General features: G+C 48.1%; 1 protein-coding gene across 1 annotated transcript in view; it reads right to left on the bottom strand.

Annotated features, from left to right (window-relative positions):
• VPS53 (VPS53 subunit of GARP complex) overlaps window positions 1-18,641 on the bottom strand; it is a 137,599-nt gene that overhangs the window by 19,146 nt on the left and 99,812 nt on the right. The window contains exons 16-18 of the mRNA XM_084802771.1: window positions 15,731-15,813; window positions 14,832-14,910; window positions 230-378 (exon numbers count right to left, since the gene is read on the bottom strand). Of these exons, the coding sequence (XP_084658897.1) occupies window positions 230-378; window positions 14,832-14,910; window positions 15,731-15,813 (311 nt within the window). The remainder of the gene's footprint in view (window positions 1-229; window positions 379-14,831; window positions 14,911-15,730; window positions 15,814-18,641) is intronic.

The raw sequence follows: 18,641 nt of genomic DNA on the forward strand, positions 1-18,641 counted from the left end.
TCTCTATTGAGGATGATACCAGAACCATTAACGCTCTCTCCCAACTCAAGAGAGATACCCCTGGAGAGCGGCCTGGGGTCAACCACAGGCTTACACCCCACACGTATAGTTCATGAGGGATGTGGCCATGAGCAGAAGGGCACACGGGCATCTCCGTGCTGCCTGCTCGGTTATCCCGAGACATCGAAACAGAAACTGCACCAACAAAGCAGAACAACTCAGGACTTACTTTGCAAATTTAATGCAGAACTGCGTGAAGTACTTCCGTGTGGAAGCCAGGTTGTCACGGATGATAGGGACGTTTTGCTTAATGTGAAGAATAACTGAAGTGACGTAAGGGCTCTGGTCACCAACATGTTCCACGTTCTGCCACGGCATCTAAAACAGACAGGACAGAGCCAAGCTTTAGATCCCCTACAGAGGACCAGTGTTTGTTTTGTTTTGTTTTTCGAGACAGGGTTTCTCTGTGTAGACTTGGCTGTCCTGGACTTGCTTTGTAGACCAGGCTGGCCTCGAACTCCCAGCGATCCACCTGCCTCTGCCTCCTGAGTGCTGGGATTAAAGGCGTACGACACCACACCTGGCTTATTTATCGGTTTCTTGAGGCAAGGTCTTACTTTGTAGTCCAGGCTGGCCTAAAGCTTACTATGTAGCCCAGGCTGGCCTTAAACTTATAGCAATCTTCCTGTCTCAGCCTCCTAAGTGCTAGGATGAGAGGGATGAGCCACTATACCTAACTACACCCCCACCCCACCCCCACCACACAAGCACACTGGATTTTCTCATCAGGGCTCATGTGATCTTTGCCTGGTTAAGAACAAGAAATGAGGCATGGTGTGCTAGTACACACGTTTTTAATCTCAGCACTCAGGAGGCAGAAGCAAGGGGATCTCTATGAACTGGAGACAAGTCTGGCCTGTATAGCCAGTTCCTATAGAAACTACCTGGGCTACATAGAAAGTCTCTGTCTCAAACAAAACATAATAAAACAACAACAACAAAACAAAACAAAACAAAAACCCTAACAAACATAAAATGGAGCTCAAGCTTGTCCACTCAAGAGGCAGCAGGGGAGTTCTCTGAAAGGCAGGAAGAATTAGCATTGTGGTGACTCTGTCTTTTGGGGGTACACAGGAGGGCTGGGGGCTCCCAGCCTGTGTCACCTGGCAGGCGCTCTCTCCTGACTCTGTCTTGGAGGAGCCCTGCTGAGCTGGCCTCTCACAGCCAAGCACAGCCCTGAGGCTCATTGGGAGGGCATTTGGCAGCCCTAAGGCCTTGAAGTCTCTGGGAAGAAAACACTTATTTTTATAGAACCAAACCCGGGTCCTCTGCAAAAGCAACACGTTCTCCTAACCACTGAGCCAGCTCGCTAGCCCCACACCTTCATTTCACAGATGCTCAAAGAGCCTCTTGCAAAGTTTCAAATCAGGTTTTGAAGCTGGGCATGGTGGTGCACGCCTGCGATCCCAGCGTTTGTAGGCTGAAGGGGGTTTGTAAGCTTGAGGCCAGCCTGGACCATAGAAGCAGCATTCCGTCTCTAATAAAATAAACTAATAAAACCCGTGTAAACCAACACAGGCTCCAGACAGACAAGGGAAACTCTGGGTCAGCAAGATGGCTCAGCAACTCACAACACTTGCTGCCTGCCAAGCTGGATGCCCTGAGTTTGACAACCGAGGCCCACATAGTGGAAGGAGAAAACCGAACATCGTAAGTTGTTCTCTGACTTCACATGTACCATGGCACATGTGTTTATACATACATACATACATGCATGCATACATACAAAATAAATACATTTTTTAAAAACTCTTAAACCAGCAAGAAAGAAAAAGGAAATTTGAGCTGGGCGTGGTGGCATACTCTTTTAATCCCAGCACTTGGGATTAGGCTCTCAAAATGCTTGCTAAAGGACTCAAGAACAATTGGTTTATGGGCCAACTTCTTGGTATCATAACTAAGCACGAAACCCAGAATTAATAGTTCTATGAAACAATGACAATTAAGGTGATTAAAATCACAAAACCCTATACTTTGATGCTGTTAAATATGACAGAGGCAGGTGGATCACTGTGAGTTTGAAGCCAGCCTGGTCTATAAAGCAAGTCCAGGGCAGCCAAGGCTACACAGAGAAACCCTGTCTCAAAAAAACCAAAAGAAAGAAAGGAACTTTTATTTGTGGATGCGGTCACTGATTGATTGAGCAGCTCCACACTGTCTTGCCCAGGCTGGTCTCATGACTCCTGAGCTCTTCCGACCTCAGCCTCTCCAGTAGCTGAACTACAGGCTTGTTTAGAAGTAAAAGAAAAAAAAATGTTCACTAGGAAAAAGTAAAAACAATGGAGAAACAGTTAAAGCTGCAACAGGAGCTGCCTGTCCAGTGAGCGCTTTAGCTATGTGTAATGTTTTCCTCATCATCAGCTACCGTGAGAGGCGTTTCTTCCATCTCACTTTAAAGATCTGATCCTTCCGAACAATGAGCATCCTGACGGGTTCCCAGTGAACTCATAGGGTGAGGCCCAAACTGACAGGTGCTAGGTCCACCCTTCATCTTTCTCTCCCCAGCTCTGCAGAAACGCTTGGAACATAGTGATCCGGGCAGGAGCAAACACGGAGAACCAGGCAGGGCTTCGTGCCCCACCGCCAATCGACATACAAATAACTGGTGCCTTCCAAGTTGGCAGCACTGGATAGCTCAAGGTCTCAATGCAGTTTATAAACAGTTACGTAAACATGACAGCTCCTTACTCACAAAGATGGCCATGAGGGAGGTGGTGACATGCTCTGTCATCGGTTATAAAGCAGCTGTGATGCAAGGCAGATTGCGGCCGGGTGGCTGCTTCAGGGTCTTGCTAGATAGCTGTATGGACAGCAGCGATGTTCACACGTGTCATGTATGTGAAAAGATCCCACCTGCTTTACATTTTAGCCAGGGATGGGAAAACTGCAGAAAGTGTTAGCAAATACTCACGATTTTAAACGTAGGTCAGCTTAATGAAGAAGGTAACTTAAAGTACTGGGAAACAATGAAAACTGACATTGTTTTCTGTGTGTGTGTGTGTGTGTGTGTGTGTGTGTGTGCGCGCGCGCGTGCGCACATGTGTGTAAATGTGTAAGTGGAGGCCAGAGGTCAACCCTGGATACTGGTTCTCAGGAATTTTCTCTGTTTTTAAACAGAGTCTCTCACTAGTTAGGGTGGCTGACCGCCAAGTGCCAAGGATCTGCCTGTCTCAATGTCCCCAGTGCACACACCTGGCTTGTGACTTGAGGGCTTGGGATCAGGTACACGACATCACTTTCCTGACTAAATTATCTCCCCAGCTCCTGACTTTACTTTCTGGTGTTGGTACTGGAAGCCAGGGCCTCTGTGCTCTGCCTTTGAGCTTCAGTCCCAGTCCTTGTTTCCCGGCCCCATGCTTTCTGGTGTTTAGAGACAGGGCCCTGCCTGCCTGCTACTCACTAGATGGCCCAGGCTGGCTTTGAACTCAGGGCAATTCTTCTGCCTTAGCCACCAGCCTGTTTCTATTACTTTAAAAATCTATGAAATACAGTCAGCAGTGCTTGTGTCCAGCCACCACTCCAGTTGGCTGGTGTCCTCAGCTGCCCCGATGATTATGGGCTCAGGCTGTTGTTGGTTTAGATTTATTTTGGAGACAAGGTTTTACCACATAGCCCCGCCTGGCCTGGAACTTAGAGAGCTGCCTGTCTTCCAAGTGCTGGGATTGAAGGCCTGGACCGCCATGCCTGGTCTTAGATTGCAACTTAAATTGTCAAAAAGCTGGGTAGGGTAACACATGTGGGAGGACTGTCATAAATTCAAGGCTTACACGTCAAGACTCTGCCCCCAAAACAAAACAAAAACAAAGAAGGCAGTGTGTAAAGGTGGCCTCCTATGGATGTATGTCATCCCATGTACATGTGTATAAAGGTGACCTCCCATGGATGTATGTCATCCCATGTACATGTGTATAAAGGTGACCTCCCATGGATGTATGTCATCCCATGTACATGTGTATAAAGGTGACCTCCCATGGATGTATGTCATCCCATGTACATGTGTATAAAGGTGACCTCCCATGGATGTATGTCATCCCATGTACATGTGTATAAAGGTGGCCTCCCATGGATGTATGTCATCCCATGTACATGTGTGTAAAGGTGACCTCCCATGGATGTATGTCATCCCATGTACATGTGTGTAAAGGTGACCTCCCATGGATGTGTGTCTTGCCATGCACATGTGTGTAAAGGTGACCTTTCCTGGATGTGTGCTTTCCCATGGGTTTGCCTGTGTCATTTCGCTTACTAGTTGTGTGTGATACCATTTAGTTCTGACAATCTTACAGAACAGGAAACTCAAGTAACCCAGTGGGGACAGGCAGGCCTATGGAAGCCAGGTTCTACATGGGCGTGCTTGCTGAACTCTTGTTAGAAAGAGAAAAGACGGAACAAGGAAGCCCTCCACGTCACTGGGCTGGTTCAAGGCAAGCCCGCTGTCCCTGGGAGGAGCTGGCAGGTGTACGCAGTGATCAGGCAAATCTCTCAGCAAAGAGCACAAAAGGTTTGGACTAGAATGGGCACAGCAAAAAATAAGACTAGCACTTCCAGGTAAATTCTGGCGTTTGGCATTTAAAAGTTGCCCCTTTATAGCTAGAGTTTTCCTTTTGTGCTCTTTGTTGGGGTGTGGGGTGGACTGGAGTTGAATACCATTTGTACTATATAAACAACAAGAAATAGTTCACAAAAACTTGTACATCAGATGCCGTGTTGACAGAAAGAGCAAGCAAGAAGATGAAGCAAGTAATGACAGAAGTGCCCAGAAGTCACGTTTAACTGGAGGAGACACTGTGGAGCCCAGCCTGTGTGTGGACTTCTGCTCTTGCTATCCAAGGCGTGTGGCCCATGCTGCCACTTCCTATGGCAGTCTGGGAGATGCTCACATTGCCACAGAGGGCCCGCTGCAGCCCCGCGGCCCTCAGAGAGCTCACTGCAGACCTCACCTTTCCTCTTCTGCATGAAGCTCCGAGAGAGGCTTCCTGGCAGCTGAAAACCTGAATCCCCCGGGCCCAAGCTAGACAGATGTGGAGCACAGCCCCAGATGTTTGGACTCTAGCAGCTGGGGTCTAGGGCTGTGGTTTGGGCTTCTGAGCCAGGGGCATCAAGCCCTGGACTTTATGCATGCAATGGGCACTTGTGTCTGGGTCACTCACTCCTACAAGCCTCTGCATTATTAATGGGCGCCTTCTGCATGCACAGCATGGGAGCAAAGCCTTGGTCAGGAATCACAGAGGGAGGACTGTTCGTAATCACTATGTCCTCAGCACCGTGACCAATCCACACTGTCACATGAATTCACTGCTTGTGATGGTGTCACTGTGCTTCCCAAGTGGGGAAGACAAGCTTCAGGACAGGGATGACCTGTCTAGTGAGGCCTAACCACTCAGCATTGCCCCACCCCAAGGCCCACGATCTTTCCATCTGATATCATGTTGCTCCTTAAAAGACTAATCCTCAGTATACCTGAGGGTAGCTGGGGACTCAGGCCCAGGAAAATCAACCTCTGGGCGAGGGTTCAGACGCGCAGATGACTGGGGAGAGGTGAGGGTGTGCAGAGGAGGAAGAACTGATGACTCATTGCAACTCTGCTCAGAGACAACTCCCAGGGGAAGACAAGAGGATCTAGGACAGAGAGCAAAGTGAAGAGGCTTTAAGGACAAACGCATGGATGTGTGCATATATCCCATCAGTGGGGAGTTTTATTTTCGTCTTTTTTTTTTTTTTAAGGCAACGGCTCACGTAGATCAGGCTGGCCTAAACTCTCTGTGGTGCTGAGGATGACCACACATTCCCGAGCCTTCTGCTCCCATCTCCTAAGTACTGGCACACATCTCCCAAGTGGTGCCGCATACATCAGGCTGGCCTAAACTCTCTGTGGTGCTGAGGATGACCATGCACTCCCGAGCCTCCGAGCCTTCTGCTCCCATCTCCTAAGTACTGGCACACACCTCCCAAGTGGTGCCGCCACCTAGACTGGGCTGCGAGGGTGGCTTCATAGAACCTGTCATGTTTTTTGGTGAGTGGTACTCGCACTAGAACTCAGGGTCTCACGCATGCCAGGCAATCACTCCACCTCTCAGCTGCATCCTCAGTCTTTTTACAGGGTTGAGACAGGGTCTCACTGTGTAGCCCTTGCTGGTTTGGAACTTGATACGTAGATCAAGCTGGCCTAGAACTCACAGAGATCCTGCCTCCCAAGTGCTGGGATTAAAGGTACATGACATCACCTATTTGTTTCTTTATTGTGTATGTACGAGTGTTTGAGTATGTCACTGCATATGTGTAGAGGTCAGAGGTCAACTTGCAGTAGTTAATTCTCATTTTCTAGAGTCGAACTTTAGCCCTCAGGTTTGGCAGTAAGTACCTTTAGCTGCTGGGCCATCTTGCTATTTATTTATTTGAAACATTTTAAACAATTTTAAACATAGCATAAAAAGGAAAAGTGAAAAAAAAATCTGTTTATTGAAACTGCAGGTCTTCTTACTGTTTTCTTTTAAATACCTGGGGGCTGGAGTAGCTCAGCAGCTAAGAGGCTCTTCATTCCTGAGGACCCACGTTCTGTTCCCAGCACTCAGGCTGGGCAGCTCACAACTGCCTGGGACCCCAGTTCCAAAGATATCCAATGCCTATTGCCTCCGTGTGTAGTGGACTCACGTGTGCACACAGACACACACAACCAAAACAAATAAAAGTAAGTGCCAGGTATGGTGGTGCACATCTTTAATCCCAATTCTGGGTAGGCACAGGCAAGTGGATTTCTATGAGCTGGAAGCCAGCCTGGTTTACACAGTGAGTTCCAGGATAACCAGCACTTTATAGCGAAACCCTGTCTCAAAAGACGCAAACAAATGTGTATTTTTCTAATAAAAATAGGGCTATTTTCCTTTATCATAATAAGATAAAAATATTTTTCATGAAAAAGAAAGATGTATCTTGATCACATGTGGAAAGTGAGCTTAGAGGGTTCTAGAGGTGGTGCTTTGTGGGCCTGCTGACACCATATACATTTTTAGTTTTAACTTTCCAGAGAGGGCTTCTCTGTGTAGCCCTGGCTGCCCTGGAACTTGCTCTGTAGACCAGGCTGGCGTTGAACTCACAGCGATCTCTGGCTTTGCTTCCCACGTGCTGGGGTTAGGTGGCTGCCCCTTGTGCCACCCATGCCTGGCTCACAGTATACACTTTAGTGAGGAGAATGGGAGCAGATCTGAGACTTGTGCTAGCTGCCTCAAAATGTCTTTGGGGGATGGTAATGCAGTTTCCTAAACCAGTACATGTTTACAATCCTCAAACCTAAGAGAAATTACATGTTAGACTAGAAGGGAATTGAATTTATTTTATTTTTGTCCTGGTTTTTGTTTTTGTTTTCTAATTACCATTAACAGGAAAAGCTGTGTATCTGACCTGGGATAAAAACTCAGATTCCTTCAACCCAGTGATCAATTCTTAAAAAACAAACAAGAAAAAAGTAGTAAGGGCATCCTTCTAAGGAAGCAGATTTATTCTCAGCTCAAACTACCGTACCAACCAAGGTCAAGGCATGCAGTAAACCTAGAACCCCTATCCAGAGCTAGCCAATGGACACCACATTCTCCACAATTGTGTGGAGAGTAGGGACTGACTCAGACATGAACTCTGGTGCCCCCTAATTGACCATTTTCCTTTGGTGGGGAGACCTGGTGACACTCAGAGGAAGAGTAAGCAGGCTATGAGTTGGAGACCTGATAGGCCGTGATCTTATAGTGGGGGACAAGGTCCCCTTCTGTTACAGACCTAGGGGAGGGGAATAGGATGAAAGAGGGAGGGAGGGGGAATGGGAAGATACAAGTGAGGGGATAACAAATGAGATGTAATCTGAATAAATTACTTAAAAAATAAAAGACCATAATTGGACATACTGATTCCTAAGAATCTGTGGAATTTATTTCTAAAAGACAAAACTCCTCATGTTTCCAGCCAGACTCCCCAAACAACCTTTTCGCTAGAACCAGAGATTCGCTTTGATTCACATTTTTTTATGAGAAAGAAAAATGCACCATGTCCGTGAGTGGAAAAGGGAGCTTGGTGGCTTCTGGAAATGATGCTGCCCTGAATAGCCGCATGCTTTGGGCGTTAATATGACAACCAAACAGATGAAGAGCAGGCCGGGCCAGTTCCTCCCTTTTCAGGAGAGTGTACAAGGCAGACTGGAATACTCAGTTTGGCTGCTTGACACACCTCTTGCCCTGTAGGATAATCATCACTGTGAAAAGCTGGATACTGATCTAAAAGGTGAGTCTGAATACCTGGTGAGCTAATGACTAGCGATACAGCAGATCAGGCACATGCTCACTGCAGCTTCTGAGTAAGTTACTCCACCCATCCATCACCCATCCACCCACCCACCATCCACTCATCCATCCATCCATCCCCCCACCCACCTATGTATCTTTGAGAGTCTCATTAGATAGGCCAGCTGTCCTGGAACTCGATGCCTGGCTTAGCCTTTGCAGTGCTGGGATTACAGGCGTGCCCATCTTATGGTTTTTGCTGGCCTGGCTGCTCTGCACTTTCTCACCTACCCAGAAACAGAGCTCCTGCACACGCCAACAGGGTGCAAGTGTGCTCCTAATTTTGAATGTTCTCAGCCACTCACACTGAGGAGGCCCAGCTATTTAAGCATGGGCGAAGAACTCAGGCCACATTCTCAGCTGGAGAGACCAGGGGCTTGTGACTTGTCACCTCTACAAAGATGTATAGTCTACTGCACCACGCAGCTCAGTCTGATCAGTAGCATCCTCATGTCTCCATCATCCTTTGGTCTTCCTTCCTTCCTTCCTTCCTTCCTTCCTTCCTTCCTTCCTTCCTTCCTTCCTCTTTCTTCTTCCTAGCTTCTTTGCCTTCAAGATCACTGTTATAAAGCAAGGCCTGCCCTACGCCATGGCATCCGACAAGAGACAAGACACAGACCTCAAGCCGTTCAAAGACTAAGAGGAAGATGGAAATGGAAAACTAAGTGTGTAATTGAGAGGCAGTGCAGACACTGGAGTACCTTAAGGGAGAAAAACAAGTACTCTGGCTGAGATAAGAAACGGTGACATGGTAAGGGACTCAGAACAACTAAAGCAATGTCAAGAGAGAACACAGCTGGAGGACCTGCCGCAGCTGACTGTAGAGATGGCTGCAGCATGCTCAGAACCCATACAGGCCAGCAGTGGCCCAAGGACAGGCTTCTGAGAGAATGCCTGCACTGTGCTGAACTGCTTGCTCCTCTCTCCACACTCCCCTTTCCTCACTGTCCCTCTGCCTTTCTCTTCCCCCTTTCTTCTCACTTGTTTTTTTAAAGATGCAGTTACTTAATCTGTATGCATGGTCTCTTGCATGTACGTCTGTGTACCGTATGTGTGCTTGGTGCCCAGGAACTAGAGTTCCAGGTGGCTGCGCGTCCCTGGTAGCGTGCTACAAACCAAACCCAGGTCCTCTGCAGGAGCAGTAAGTGCTTTTAACCACCAAGCCACCCTTCCAGCCCATCCAATAAGGGGGTGGGAAAGCCGTGTGTCCACACGCAAAGGATGCAGTGATCCACACCTCAGACCATATACAAAATTAACTCTAGGGCTGGAGAGATGGCTCAGGGGTTAAGAGCACTATCTGCTCTTCTAAGAGGTCCTGAGTTCAATTCCCAGCAACCACATGGTGGCTCACAACCATCTATACTGTAATCTGATGCCCTCTTCTGGCCTGCAGGTGTACATGCAGGTGGAGCATTCACAGATAAAATAAATAAATAAATCTTAAAAATAAATAAATAAATAAATAAACTCTAAGGGGATTAAAGACTTAAATGTTAAATGTAAGAGCCAAGCCTTTTATTAAACTCTCTGAAAAAACACCAAGTATTTGATTTGTCACTAGGTAATCTAACCTTTTATGACACCGAGAGCACAAGAATAAGAACAAAGATGGTAAGTTAGACCATAGCAATTTAAGAAGGCATTGTGCAGGAAATGAAGTCCATCCGCAGCATGGGAGAGAGAACAACCCAGAGCTCTACAGCCTCTAAAAGAACTTTCGTGACTTGAGAGACTGAGGATATGGGACAGAAAGGTTGAGAACAGCCTGAGCTACATATCAAGACTTTGTCTAAAAAAACAAAAGAAAACAAAACATCAAAAATAAAGAGGAGGAGGAGATGATGATGACCTTGACAGCTCAACAATCAAAAGAAAGGCCGAGTTTACAATGAACGGCAAGGGTCCAGGCAACGCTTCTTGTAAGGGGGCATGCAGATTGCCAACAAGCACCCCAAAAGATACCTATTGTCACTTTATCTCAGGGAAATGAGGTGAGGCCACAAGGAGATAGACACTTCTCACATTTCTGGGGATGGCCACAATTTTAATAAATGCAAAGTAAGTATTGGTGCAGACATGGAAAGATTACATGCTTGTAAGTGTGCTGGTGGGAATGTCAAATGGCAGGTATGGAAAGCCATGCCTGGAACTGAAACATGGAAGTTACCATGAGATTCAGCGGCTCCTCTCCTAGGGGTGTACTGTACAGAACTGAGACACACACTCACACAGATGTTCACACCATTGCTCACACCGGCTGGAAATAACTCTGAAGAGTAAACAATGGACTATCACTCAGCCACTAAAAGGAATGGACCAGAAGCAGGGTGGGTAGTTTAATGGTGTAGCACATGCTTAGATCTACAAGGTCCTGGGTTCAAACTCTGGCATTGCTTTAAAATGGAACACGTCCAGGGGCGGAGATGTACATCTTTAATCTTAGTACTTGGGAGGCAGAGGGAGGTGGATCTCTTGTGGGTTTGAGGATAGCCTGGTCTACATAGTGAGTTCTAGGCCAGCTAGGGCTTCATAGTAAGACCCTGTCTGAAGGGGCTGGAGAGATGGCTCAGCAGTTAAGACCACTGACTGCTCTTCCAGAGGTCATGAGTTCAATTCCCAGCAACCACATGGTGGCTCACAACCATCTGTGATGTGATTTGATGCCCTCTTCTGGCCTGCAGATGTACATGCAGGCAAAGCACTGTATACATAAATTTTTTTTTTTTTTAAAAAAAGATCCTGTCTGAAAACAAAAACAAAGAAACAAAATTCACAAAAACACAGAAAAAACAGGAATATGCAGCACTGACTCATGCATACTGTGAAAGAGCCTTGAAAATGCGGTGAAGTGACGGAAGCCCAGCAGGATAGGGAATCTATAGAGCAGGAAGTCGACTAATGGCTGTCAGAGAACAGGGTAGGGGGGGATGGCCCCTGAGGTGGGGGTGTGTATGTGGCTGCTGAGAGGTAGGTGTGTGTGTGTGTGTGTGTGTGTGTGTGTGTGTGTGTGTGTGTGTGTGTGGTCACTGAGAGGTATGGGCTTCTTTCTAGGATGCCTTGGAATGAGACAGTCTTGGTGGCCATGTGGCCTTTGTCTATGTACATTCTATTAACTTGGCCTTTTTAAGAGGCGAACTGTGTACTAGAATTTGTTCCAGCTAGTTTCTTGTCAACTTGAATGCGGTTCCTGCCCTGCCTTCCCTCAGTGATGGCGTGAGACCTAAGAGTTGGAAGCCCTTTCCTCCTGAGTTGCTTTTGGTCATGGTGTTTTACCACAGCAACAGAAACCCAAAGGAAGACAGGAACTCTACTTCAACTTTTAAAGGAGGCCAGATACTGGAGCTCACTCTTAGAAAGGCTGTGCTTTTTGGGCAGACAACAGTTCAAAGAGAATTCTCGGCAGGAAGGTCAGAGTGAAGGAGGGCGTGGACACCTCAGGAAAGCAGTGCATACTGGGCTAGCTGAACCGGCTCCAAGCCGGGGTGCAGTACAAACCACACAGACAAGGTACCCAAGGAAATGACAGGAAACTTGGCAACATATTTATTAACTATTAAGCCTTATATGGCAACTGAGGGGGCCTCAGTGCTTTGTCTCCCAGGACAACAATGTGGCCAGTCGCTGGACTCCATCCATCTTGTCAAGGAAACTCCTTCCCTCAGCACAGAACCAGCCCTGGGATCCGCTACAGCTGGGAGACCACTGCCCACTGTCCTCACTGCCTACGAAATCCCTGTACTTGTTCTACTGGTTAGGCTGAGCTTCCTCCCAGCACAGCATGAGCTTGAGGTCAGCCTTGCCTGAGTGCAGAGCCCTCTGTGACGTCCTGAGGTGGTGAATGAGACGGGCGATTTTGGCAAACTGACTTTGCTAACTTCAGCATCCACTGCAGTCCTGTCTAAACAGCCTCCTCATCACAAATTCCTGCAGACCTGAGTCCTGACCTATGTGCCTTCGGTCTCTCGGATGCTGCCGCTGGATGTTGCTTCTCTCCTGTGGTCCCCATTTCCTCTCACTCCCACCACAAGCCTGCACATTCCGCTCCCAGCTCCTGCCTCCGCCTACAAGATGAAGCACCTGGGGACCAGGCCTCTGCCTTTCCCAGCCTTGCAACCCCCAGCACTGTGCTAGGCAGAGTCCAAGCTGACTAGTCTGCCAGCAGCAAACAACGAGACAGAAACAATCACCATCACAAAGACTTGAGGGGAAAAAAAAATCCTAGAAGAAACTCCACGCAACAGGATGCAGGGCTCTTGCTGAATCAGTCTGTGACCACTGATTGCCATGTTTACTTTAGTCACATGGATCTCATTTTGCTAGAACGCCAGAAGACTCAGACAAAAAGGAATGGCCTTCCAACTGCTGCGTTCCCAAACCTATGGTTTTCCTATGATATAAACACAAGACTCTGGAGGTATGGCTGACATTTGCTGGGGGTGCATCTGGAGAGAAATGGCTGGTGAGGAAGGGAACTCAAGGAAAGTCTGCCTAACGAACTGACAGTTCACATAAGCAACACCTGGAGTGTTAAGCCTGCTCTACATATTATTTTACAGAGAGAGAGAAAGAGAAAGAGAAAGAGAGAGAGAGAGAGAGAGAGAGAGAGAGAGAGAGAGAAGAAGAAGGAGGAGGAGGAGGAGGAGGAGGAAGAAGAAGAAGAAGAAGATGATGATGATGATGATTCTACTCTTCCTTTGGTCAGTGTGAAAATCTTTGGGCAGCTGCGTTCCAGGCTGTGGCGTGTGGCAGTTCAGGAGACGGCAGCTGGAACAGATCATACTCAGGACGCACAGGTTTGCCAATAGGGAGGGAACAGCCAGAGCCTAGGAGACGAATCCGCACAGCCCCACTCCATTGAGAGAACAGGCCAGCCTCACGCTGCCTGCTTACAGTAGTGGCTGGGGATCCCGGCTGGGCACAGGATCGGCCTTGAGAACCGCAGCTTTAGGACAGCAGCTGCTTCTCTGCGCCCTACTTTACTCCTTAAAACCCCAAAGCCAGAGTGTTGGGTTTAATCTTATTTTTGTTAAATAGTTATAACCTACTATAAAACCAAACTCTGACCAAATGCCCACTTCCCGAGGCGTGCCATTCCTCTTGTGAAGAGGCAGGAGCCTAGCTAGGCTTTCTGAGCACTTGACCGGCACCACCAGGCACTCAATTGCTGTCCACTCTCACAGCTCTGGGAGGCAGCCAGAGAGACAGAGATGGGTCAGCGCAGGGTTAGTCAGCTGTGCAGTACTCTCAAAAGGAAAACCAGAAAATGTAGGTCTGCCTGACCCAGGGTCAGGGTTCCTCCCACTGCCCTCTGTCATAAATTCCACCTAGTTTCCCCCAGACAAGTTACTCTTCCGAAAGCTGGAAGAGGATTCCAAGAGTCCATGACTAAATCGGTGTTGGAAAGCTTTTCTGAACAGGGTCAACTTGTCAATGATTTTGCATTGTGGCTGTAAGGTCTCTGTTGTAACCACTGATTTCTACAGCTACAGCTGCAGCTACAGCTACAGCCATAGTGCTTACGGGAATGGACACGCTGTGTTCTGTGAAGACATACAGGAGCAAGTCCTGAGCCACATTTGCCTGAGGATATGATTTCTCGACCCCCTGCTCTACAAGGCTTGTTGGGCTTAAAAGTCAACAAAGAACTGCCTACTTTCTACTTAATAAACATGATGTCTTCAATATGGTCTAGACACTTAGGGAATATTCTTGTTCTTTTTTGAGACAGGGTCTTCCTATGTAGCGCAGGCTGGCCTTGAACTTGCAATCCTCTTGCTTTAGCCTTATAACTTGCATGACTCACCACACTCCTCAGCCATTTACTTTTTTTTTTTTTTTTTTTGGTTTTTCGAGACAGAGTCTCTCTGTGTAGCCTTGGCTGTCCTGGACTCACTTTGTAGACCAGGCTGGCCTCGAACTCACAGTGATCCGCCTGCCTCTGCCTCCCGAGTGCTGGGATTAAAGGCGTGCGCCACCACGCCCGGCAGCCATTTACTTTCTTTGGGGAAGAAACGGCAGGCAAATAAAACCCTAAACAGCAGCACAGGCCAAGTGTCAAAGGGCCACAGGGGGCTGAGGAACATTACCCACGTCTGATCCAATATCTAGCACCGACACCAATGCTCAGGAAGAGCCGGAGCCTGTGAGCGGCAGGACTGAGCAATGACTTGGGAGCCCCTGCTGGAGAGCTCACCAACTGCTCATCTGGCAAGAGCACAGACAGGCTGGGGCCATGTGGTGACCCAAAAGCCCCTCTCCTTCAGACTCTCACCCAAGCCCCCAAAAGGACCAAGAACAGCCCAGCTGCCAGGTGAGCTGACCCTCGCAGGAATTCTGGGAGGTCTCCCAGTGCCCTCTCAGCTGACACTAAGCAGAGTCAGAACACAACAGAAGGGCTGAGGGAAGGCATGCCCATCACTGCAGGAGGCCAGCTCCTAACCTTACCTTGCTCATGGCGATCAGGGCAGGATCGCAGGCTGCATCCAGATCCTGAACCAACAGCTGGATGCTGCTGGAGATGACGCTGCAAAGAAACAAACTGCTGTGGTCACTGCCTCACAGCTGATAGGATTATGGGCAAAAGCCCTGTGGGTTCTTCTTGCCACGTGTACAAAATTTGCATTTTTAGATTTACCACTATTTTATGTGCATTGGGGCTTAGCCTGCACGTATGTCTATGTGAGAGCATCAGACCTTGGACTTATAGACAGTTATAAGCTGCCATGTGGGTATTGGGACTTGAACTTGGTCCTCTGGAACAGCAGTCAATGAGCCAAAACTTAAAATTTTTATTTGTTCATGAAATCGTGGGTTTTAATCACTGATAATGGAGGAGCAGCTGTCTCTTCATGTCCTGTCCTTTTTTTTTTTTTAAAGAGTTACTTATTATGTATACAGTATGCTGCCTGCACGTACAGAAGAGGGCACCAGATCTCATTATAAATGGTTATGAGCTACCATGTGGTTGTTGGAAATTGAACTCAAGACCTTTGGAAGAGCAGCTGGCACTCTTAACCTCTGAGCCATCTCTCCAGCCCCTCATGCCCTGTCCTTCTCTGGGTATGTCTCACCCAGGTAGGACCCAAACTTTCATGGCTACTCCCATAACTGCTAACCCCAGAATCTCTTTTTGAGTTCTCCTCCAAAAACATCTGTATTAAACACTTGTTTAAGACAAAAAGAGGAGGAGGGAGAAGAAGAGGAGGAGGAGGAAGAAGAATGGGACACCATTTCTCACTGCTGTTTGAGCGCGCCCTAGGAACTCGTGGCTTCCACAGACTGGAGCCCACACTGCCAGTGGAGAGGAGAGGCTGAGCAGGAGCAAGCGCCCAGAAGGTACTCACGTGCTGAATGTGTCCATTTCTCCAGTGAGGTTGATTCGTTCAGTCAGACTCACATCAACTTTTTCTTTGAGTTTCTCTTCTAGCTGTTAGAAAAGGGCAGAAGCAGAAGCGTGTTTAATGATGACTCAAGGCCGGTCCATACTGCCGAGGCTCGTGTGCGTGACAAGCCGGACAGTTGGAGACACGATACAGAGCACATTGAATTGTTCACAGGATGTGAGGGAAATCCCACTACCCTCACTTCACAGATGAGGACTGCAGGAGCCCACCTCAGACAGCAGGTGACAGGGTCAAGCAGGTTCCCTAGAACCCAGCTCCTTTGGCACCACACTTATTTCTAATGGCATACATGTCAACAGCTCACATGTTTTGTCCCCCACAGGCTCATGCCTTGAGTGTTTGGTCCCCAGTGGTGGTGCTATTTTGAAGGCTGTCGAGCCTTTACGAGGTGGTCTAGATGTCAAAAGTTGGTGAGGGCTTTGGAAAGGTTACAGGAGCACCCTGCTTGCTGGCCAGTAGCCAGGAGGGGTCTCTGCTCATGGCCACATGGCCAGGACTACTGTCGCTCTTTGCCCACGTGATGGACTGAGATAACCTCTCCTCCCTTTAAGCTGCGTCTGTGAAAAGTAACAAGTGTGGTCTCCCGCCTTACCCTGTTAAATGTAGCCTCACCTACCAGTGGGACCTTGCAATGTGAGCAACAGTAAAATCAGTCAAAGCAGTTGCTAAGATTCTCTATGCTCACCACCTTGCCAAGGTAGCAGATGTCTCAGTGGTGAATCAGAAATGACACCTTCACTTTGGTGACCTGAGGGCTTGGGCAGGAGCACTCACACCCTCCTAAGCCTTGGAGAAAGATGAAGTGATCGGGATCTGGGAGAACCTAAACACCCTGAGGACTGATAAATCTAGCACCTCCAGATCACTCACGCCCACACTAAGATGAATGTTCTTCATTTAAATGTAAAGTGCTCTTAGGGGGCTGGAGAGATGGCTCGGTTCTCAGCAGCCACACGGTGGCTCACCACCACCTGTAACTCCAATTCCAGGGGACCCATCACCCTCTTTTGGCACCTGTGGGCACTGTCTAAATGTGGTGCACATAAGTTACATAGGCACACATACATACATATTAAAAAACTTAAAAACAAAAATGTTCTTTTTGAGACAGGCTTTCTCTGTGTAGCCCTGGCTGTCCTGGACTTGCTTTGTAGACCAGGCTGGCCTTGAACTCACAAAGACTGACATGCCTCTGCCTCCCAAGTGCTGAGATCACAGGGGTCCACCACCATAACCGCCTACAAAAACATTCTTTTTTTGTGTTTGTTTTGTTTTTTGTTTTTCGAGACAGGGTCTCTCTGTGTAGCCTTGCCTGTCCTGGCTTCTCATTGTAGACCAGGTTGGCCTCGAACTCACAGGGATCCACCTGCCTCTGCTGGGATTAAAGGTATGTGCTACCACACCCGGCACAAAAATGTTCTTAACTATGCGAATGAGGGTAACTTTTTTAGAAGGCAACTTGTAAACATAATCTTGCAATTTCACATTCAGAAATATATTTTCATGAAATAAAAGAGAATGATGTAAAAGCCACCATGCAAGGGTTTCTGGCAGCATTAGTTCTCCCACTCCTAAGGGGTGAGGGACCTTTCAGAGCCCTGCATCTGTAAAGTCTACCCAGAAGGCTTTATGTTACGGAAAGGCGGATGCAGTCTACAGGGACACCTGGGAGGAGGACGGGACCGTGTGGCACAGGCCTGTGTTCACGTGCTCCAGTGCCCTAACCCTAACTTTAAGCACGGCATGGTCCCGTCTACCTCTCTGGCCCCATCTTGCTCTCTCTGCCTTGTCTCTGGTGTTTATAATTTCAGAGTCTCTGCCTCTCAGGACTTTCACACGCCATACTTCCTCCAAGATGACCCTGCTCACCCTCCTGACCAGCCCCCCATTTCCCAGCCCCCCAATTCCTCTCTTGGCATTTGTTTCTTCTCGTGCACGTACCACAGAATGGTAGTGAAACCCTGGCTTGCTTGTTTGATACCTGTTTTCCGTCTGCTCTAAGTGTCCTGACAGAAAGATGCCTGTCCTCTTTATGCACTGCCACAAAGGCAGTGCCTGGTACACTGCAGTGTCTAGTAAAGCTCTCCTGAAGGAATGACGGGATGAGTGCAATGCTTAAAACAGGCTGACAACGCTGGTATCAAAAGCTGTCCATGAGAGCCAGTCAGGGATGCCGGCGCCTGTAATGGCAGCACTCTAGAGGCAGATGGACAGTGAGGACTGCTGTAAGCGCCAGGTCAGCCTGAGCCAACAAGAAGAATTTGTCTCAGAGGGAGAGAGAGAGAGACTGTGTGTGTGTGTCTATGATCTGATGATAAACAAAATAAGCTACTTTGGTGAAGAATAACATGTAGCATTTGAGTCTGTTTTTATTTAAAAAGATCAATGTAGAATGTCTGGGAGGTGGGAGCAGCGGCTGGTTGGAGGGAGGAGCTGGTTGCCTTCCTCACTGTAGCTCTGTGAAAGGCTTGGGGTGGTCTGAAGCCAGGGCAGCACACGTTAGGTGAGCACTCTGCCACCACACGCCCTCAGCACTACAACAAGCCTCAAAATTGAGTACTGTGCCACCCAACTTCTCCCTCATTTTTCAAGGTTGTTTGGTCTCTCTGTAAGTTATCTTGGGATGCTGATAGGGACCAGTGTCAAATCCACATAGCATTTTATAGAGAATGGACATTTTTTATCAGTCTCCCAATACAGAACACGGTCAAGTTCTTCATGTGTGCCGGTCTGTATTTCCAGCCACACTCTGTGTGTAGAGGTCATTAGACAATGTGCAGAGCGGGGTCTCTCCTTCTACCATTTGGGTGCCAGAGACTGGACTGGGGTTGTCAGTCTTGACAGCAAGCAC

Source organism: Acomys minous (assembly GCF_964271855.1).
Source record: "Acomys minous genome assembly, chromosome: 12".
Taxonomy (NCBI): domain Eukaryota; kingdom Metazoa; phylum Chordata; class Mammalia; order Rodentia; family Muridae; genus Acomys; species Acomys minous.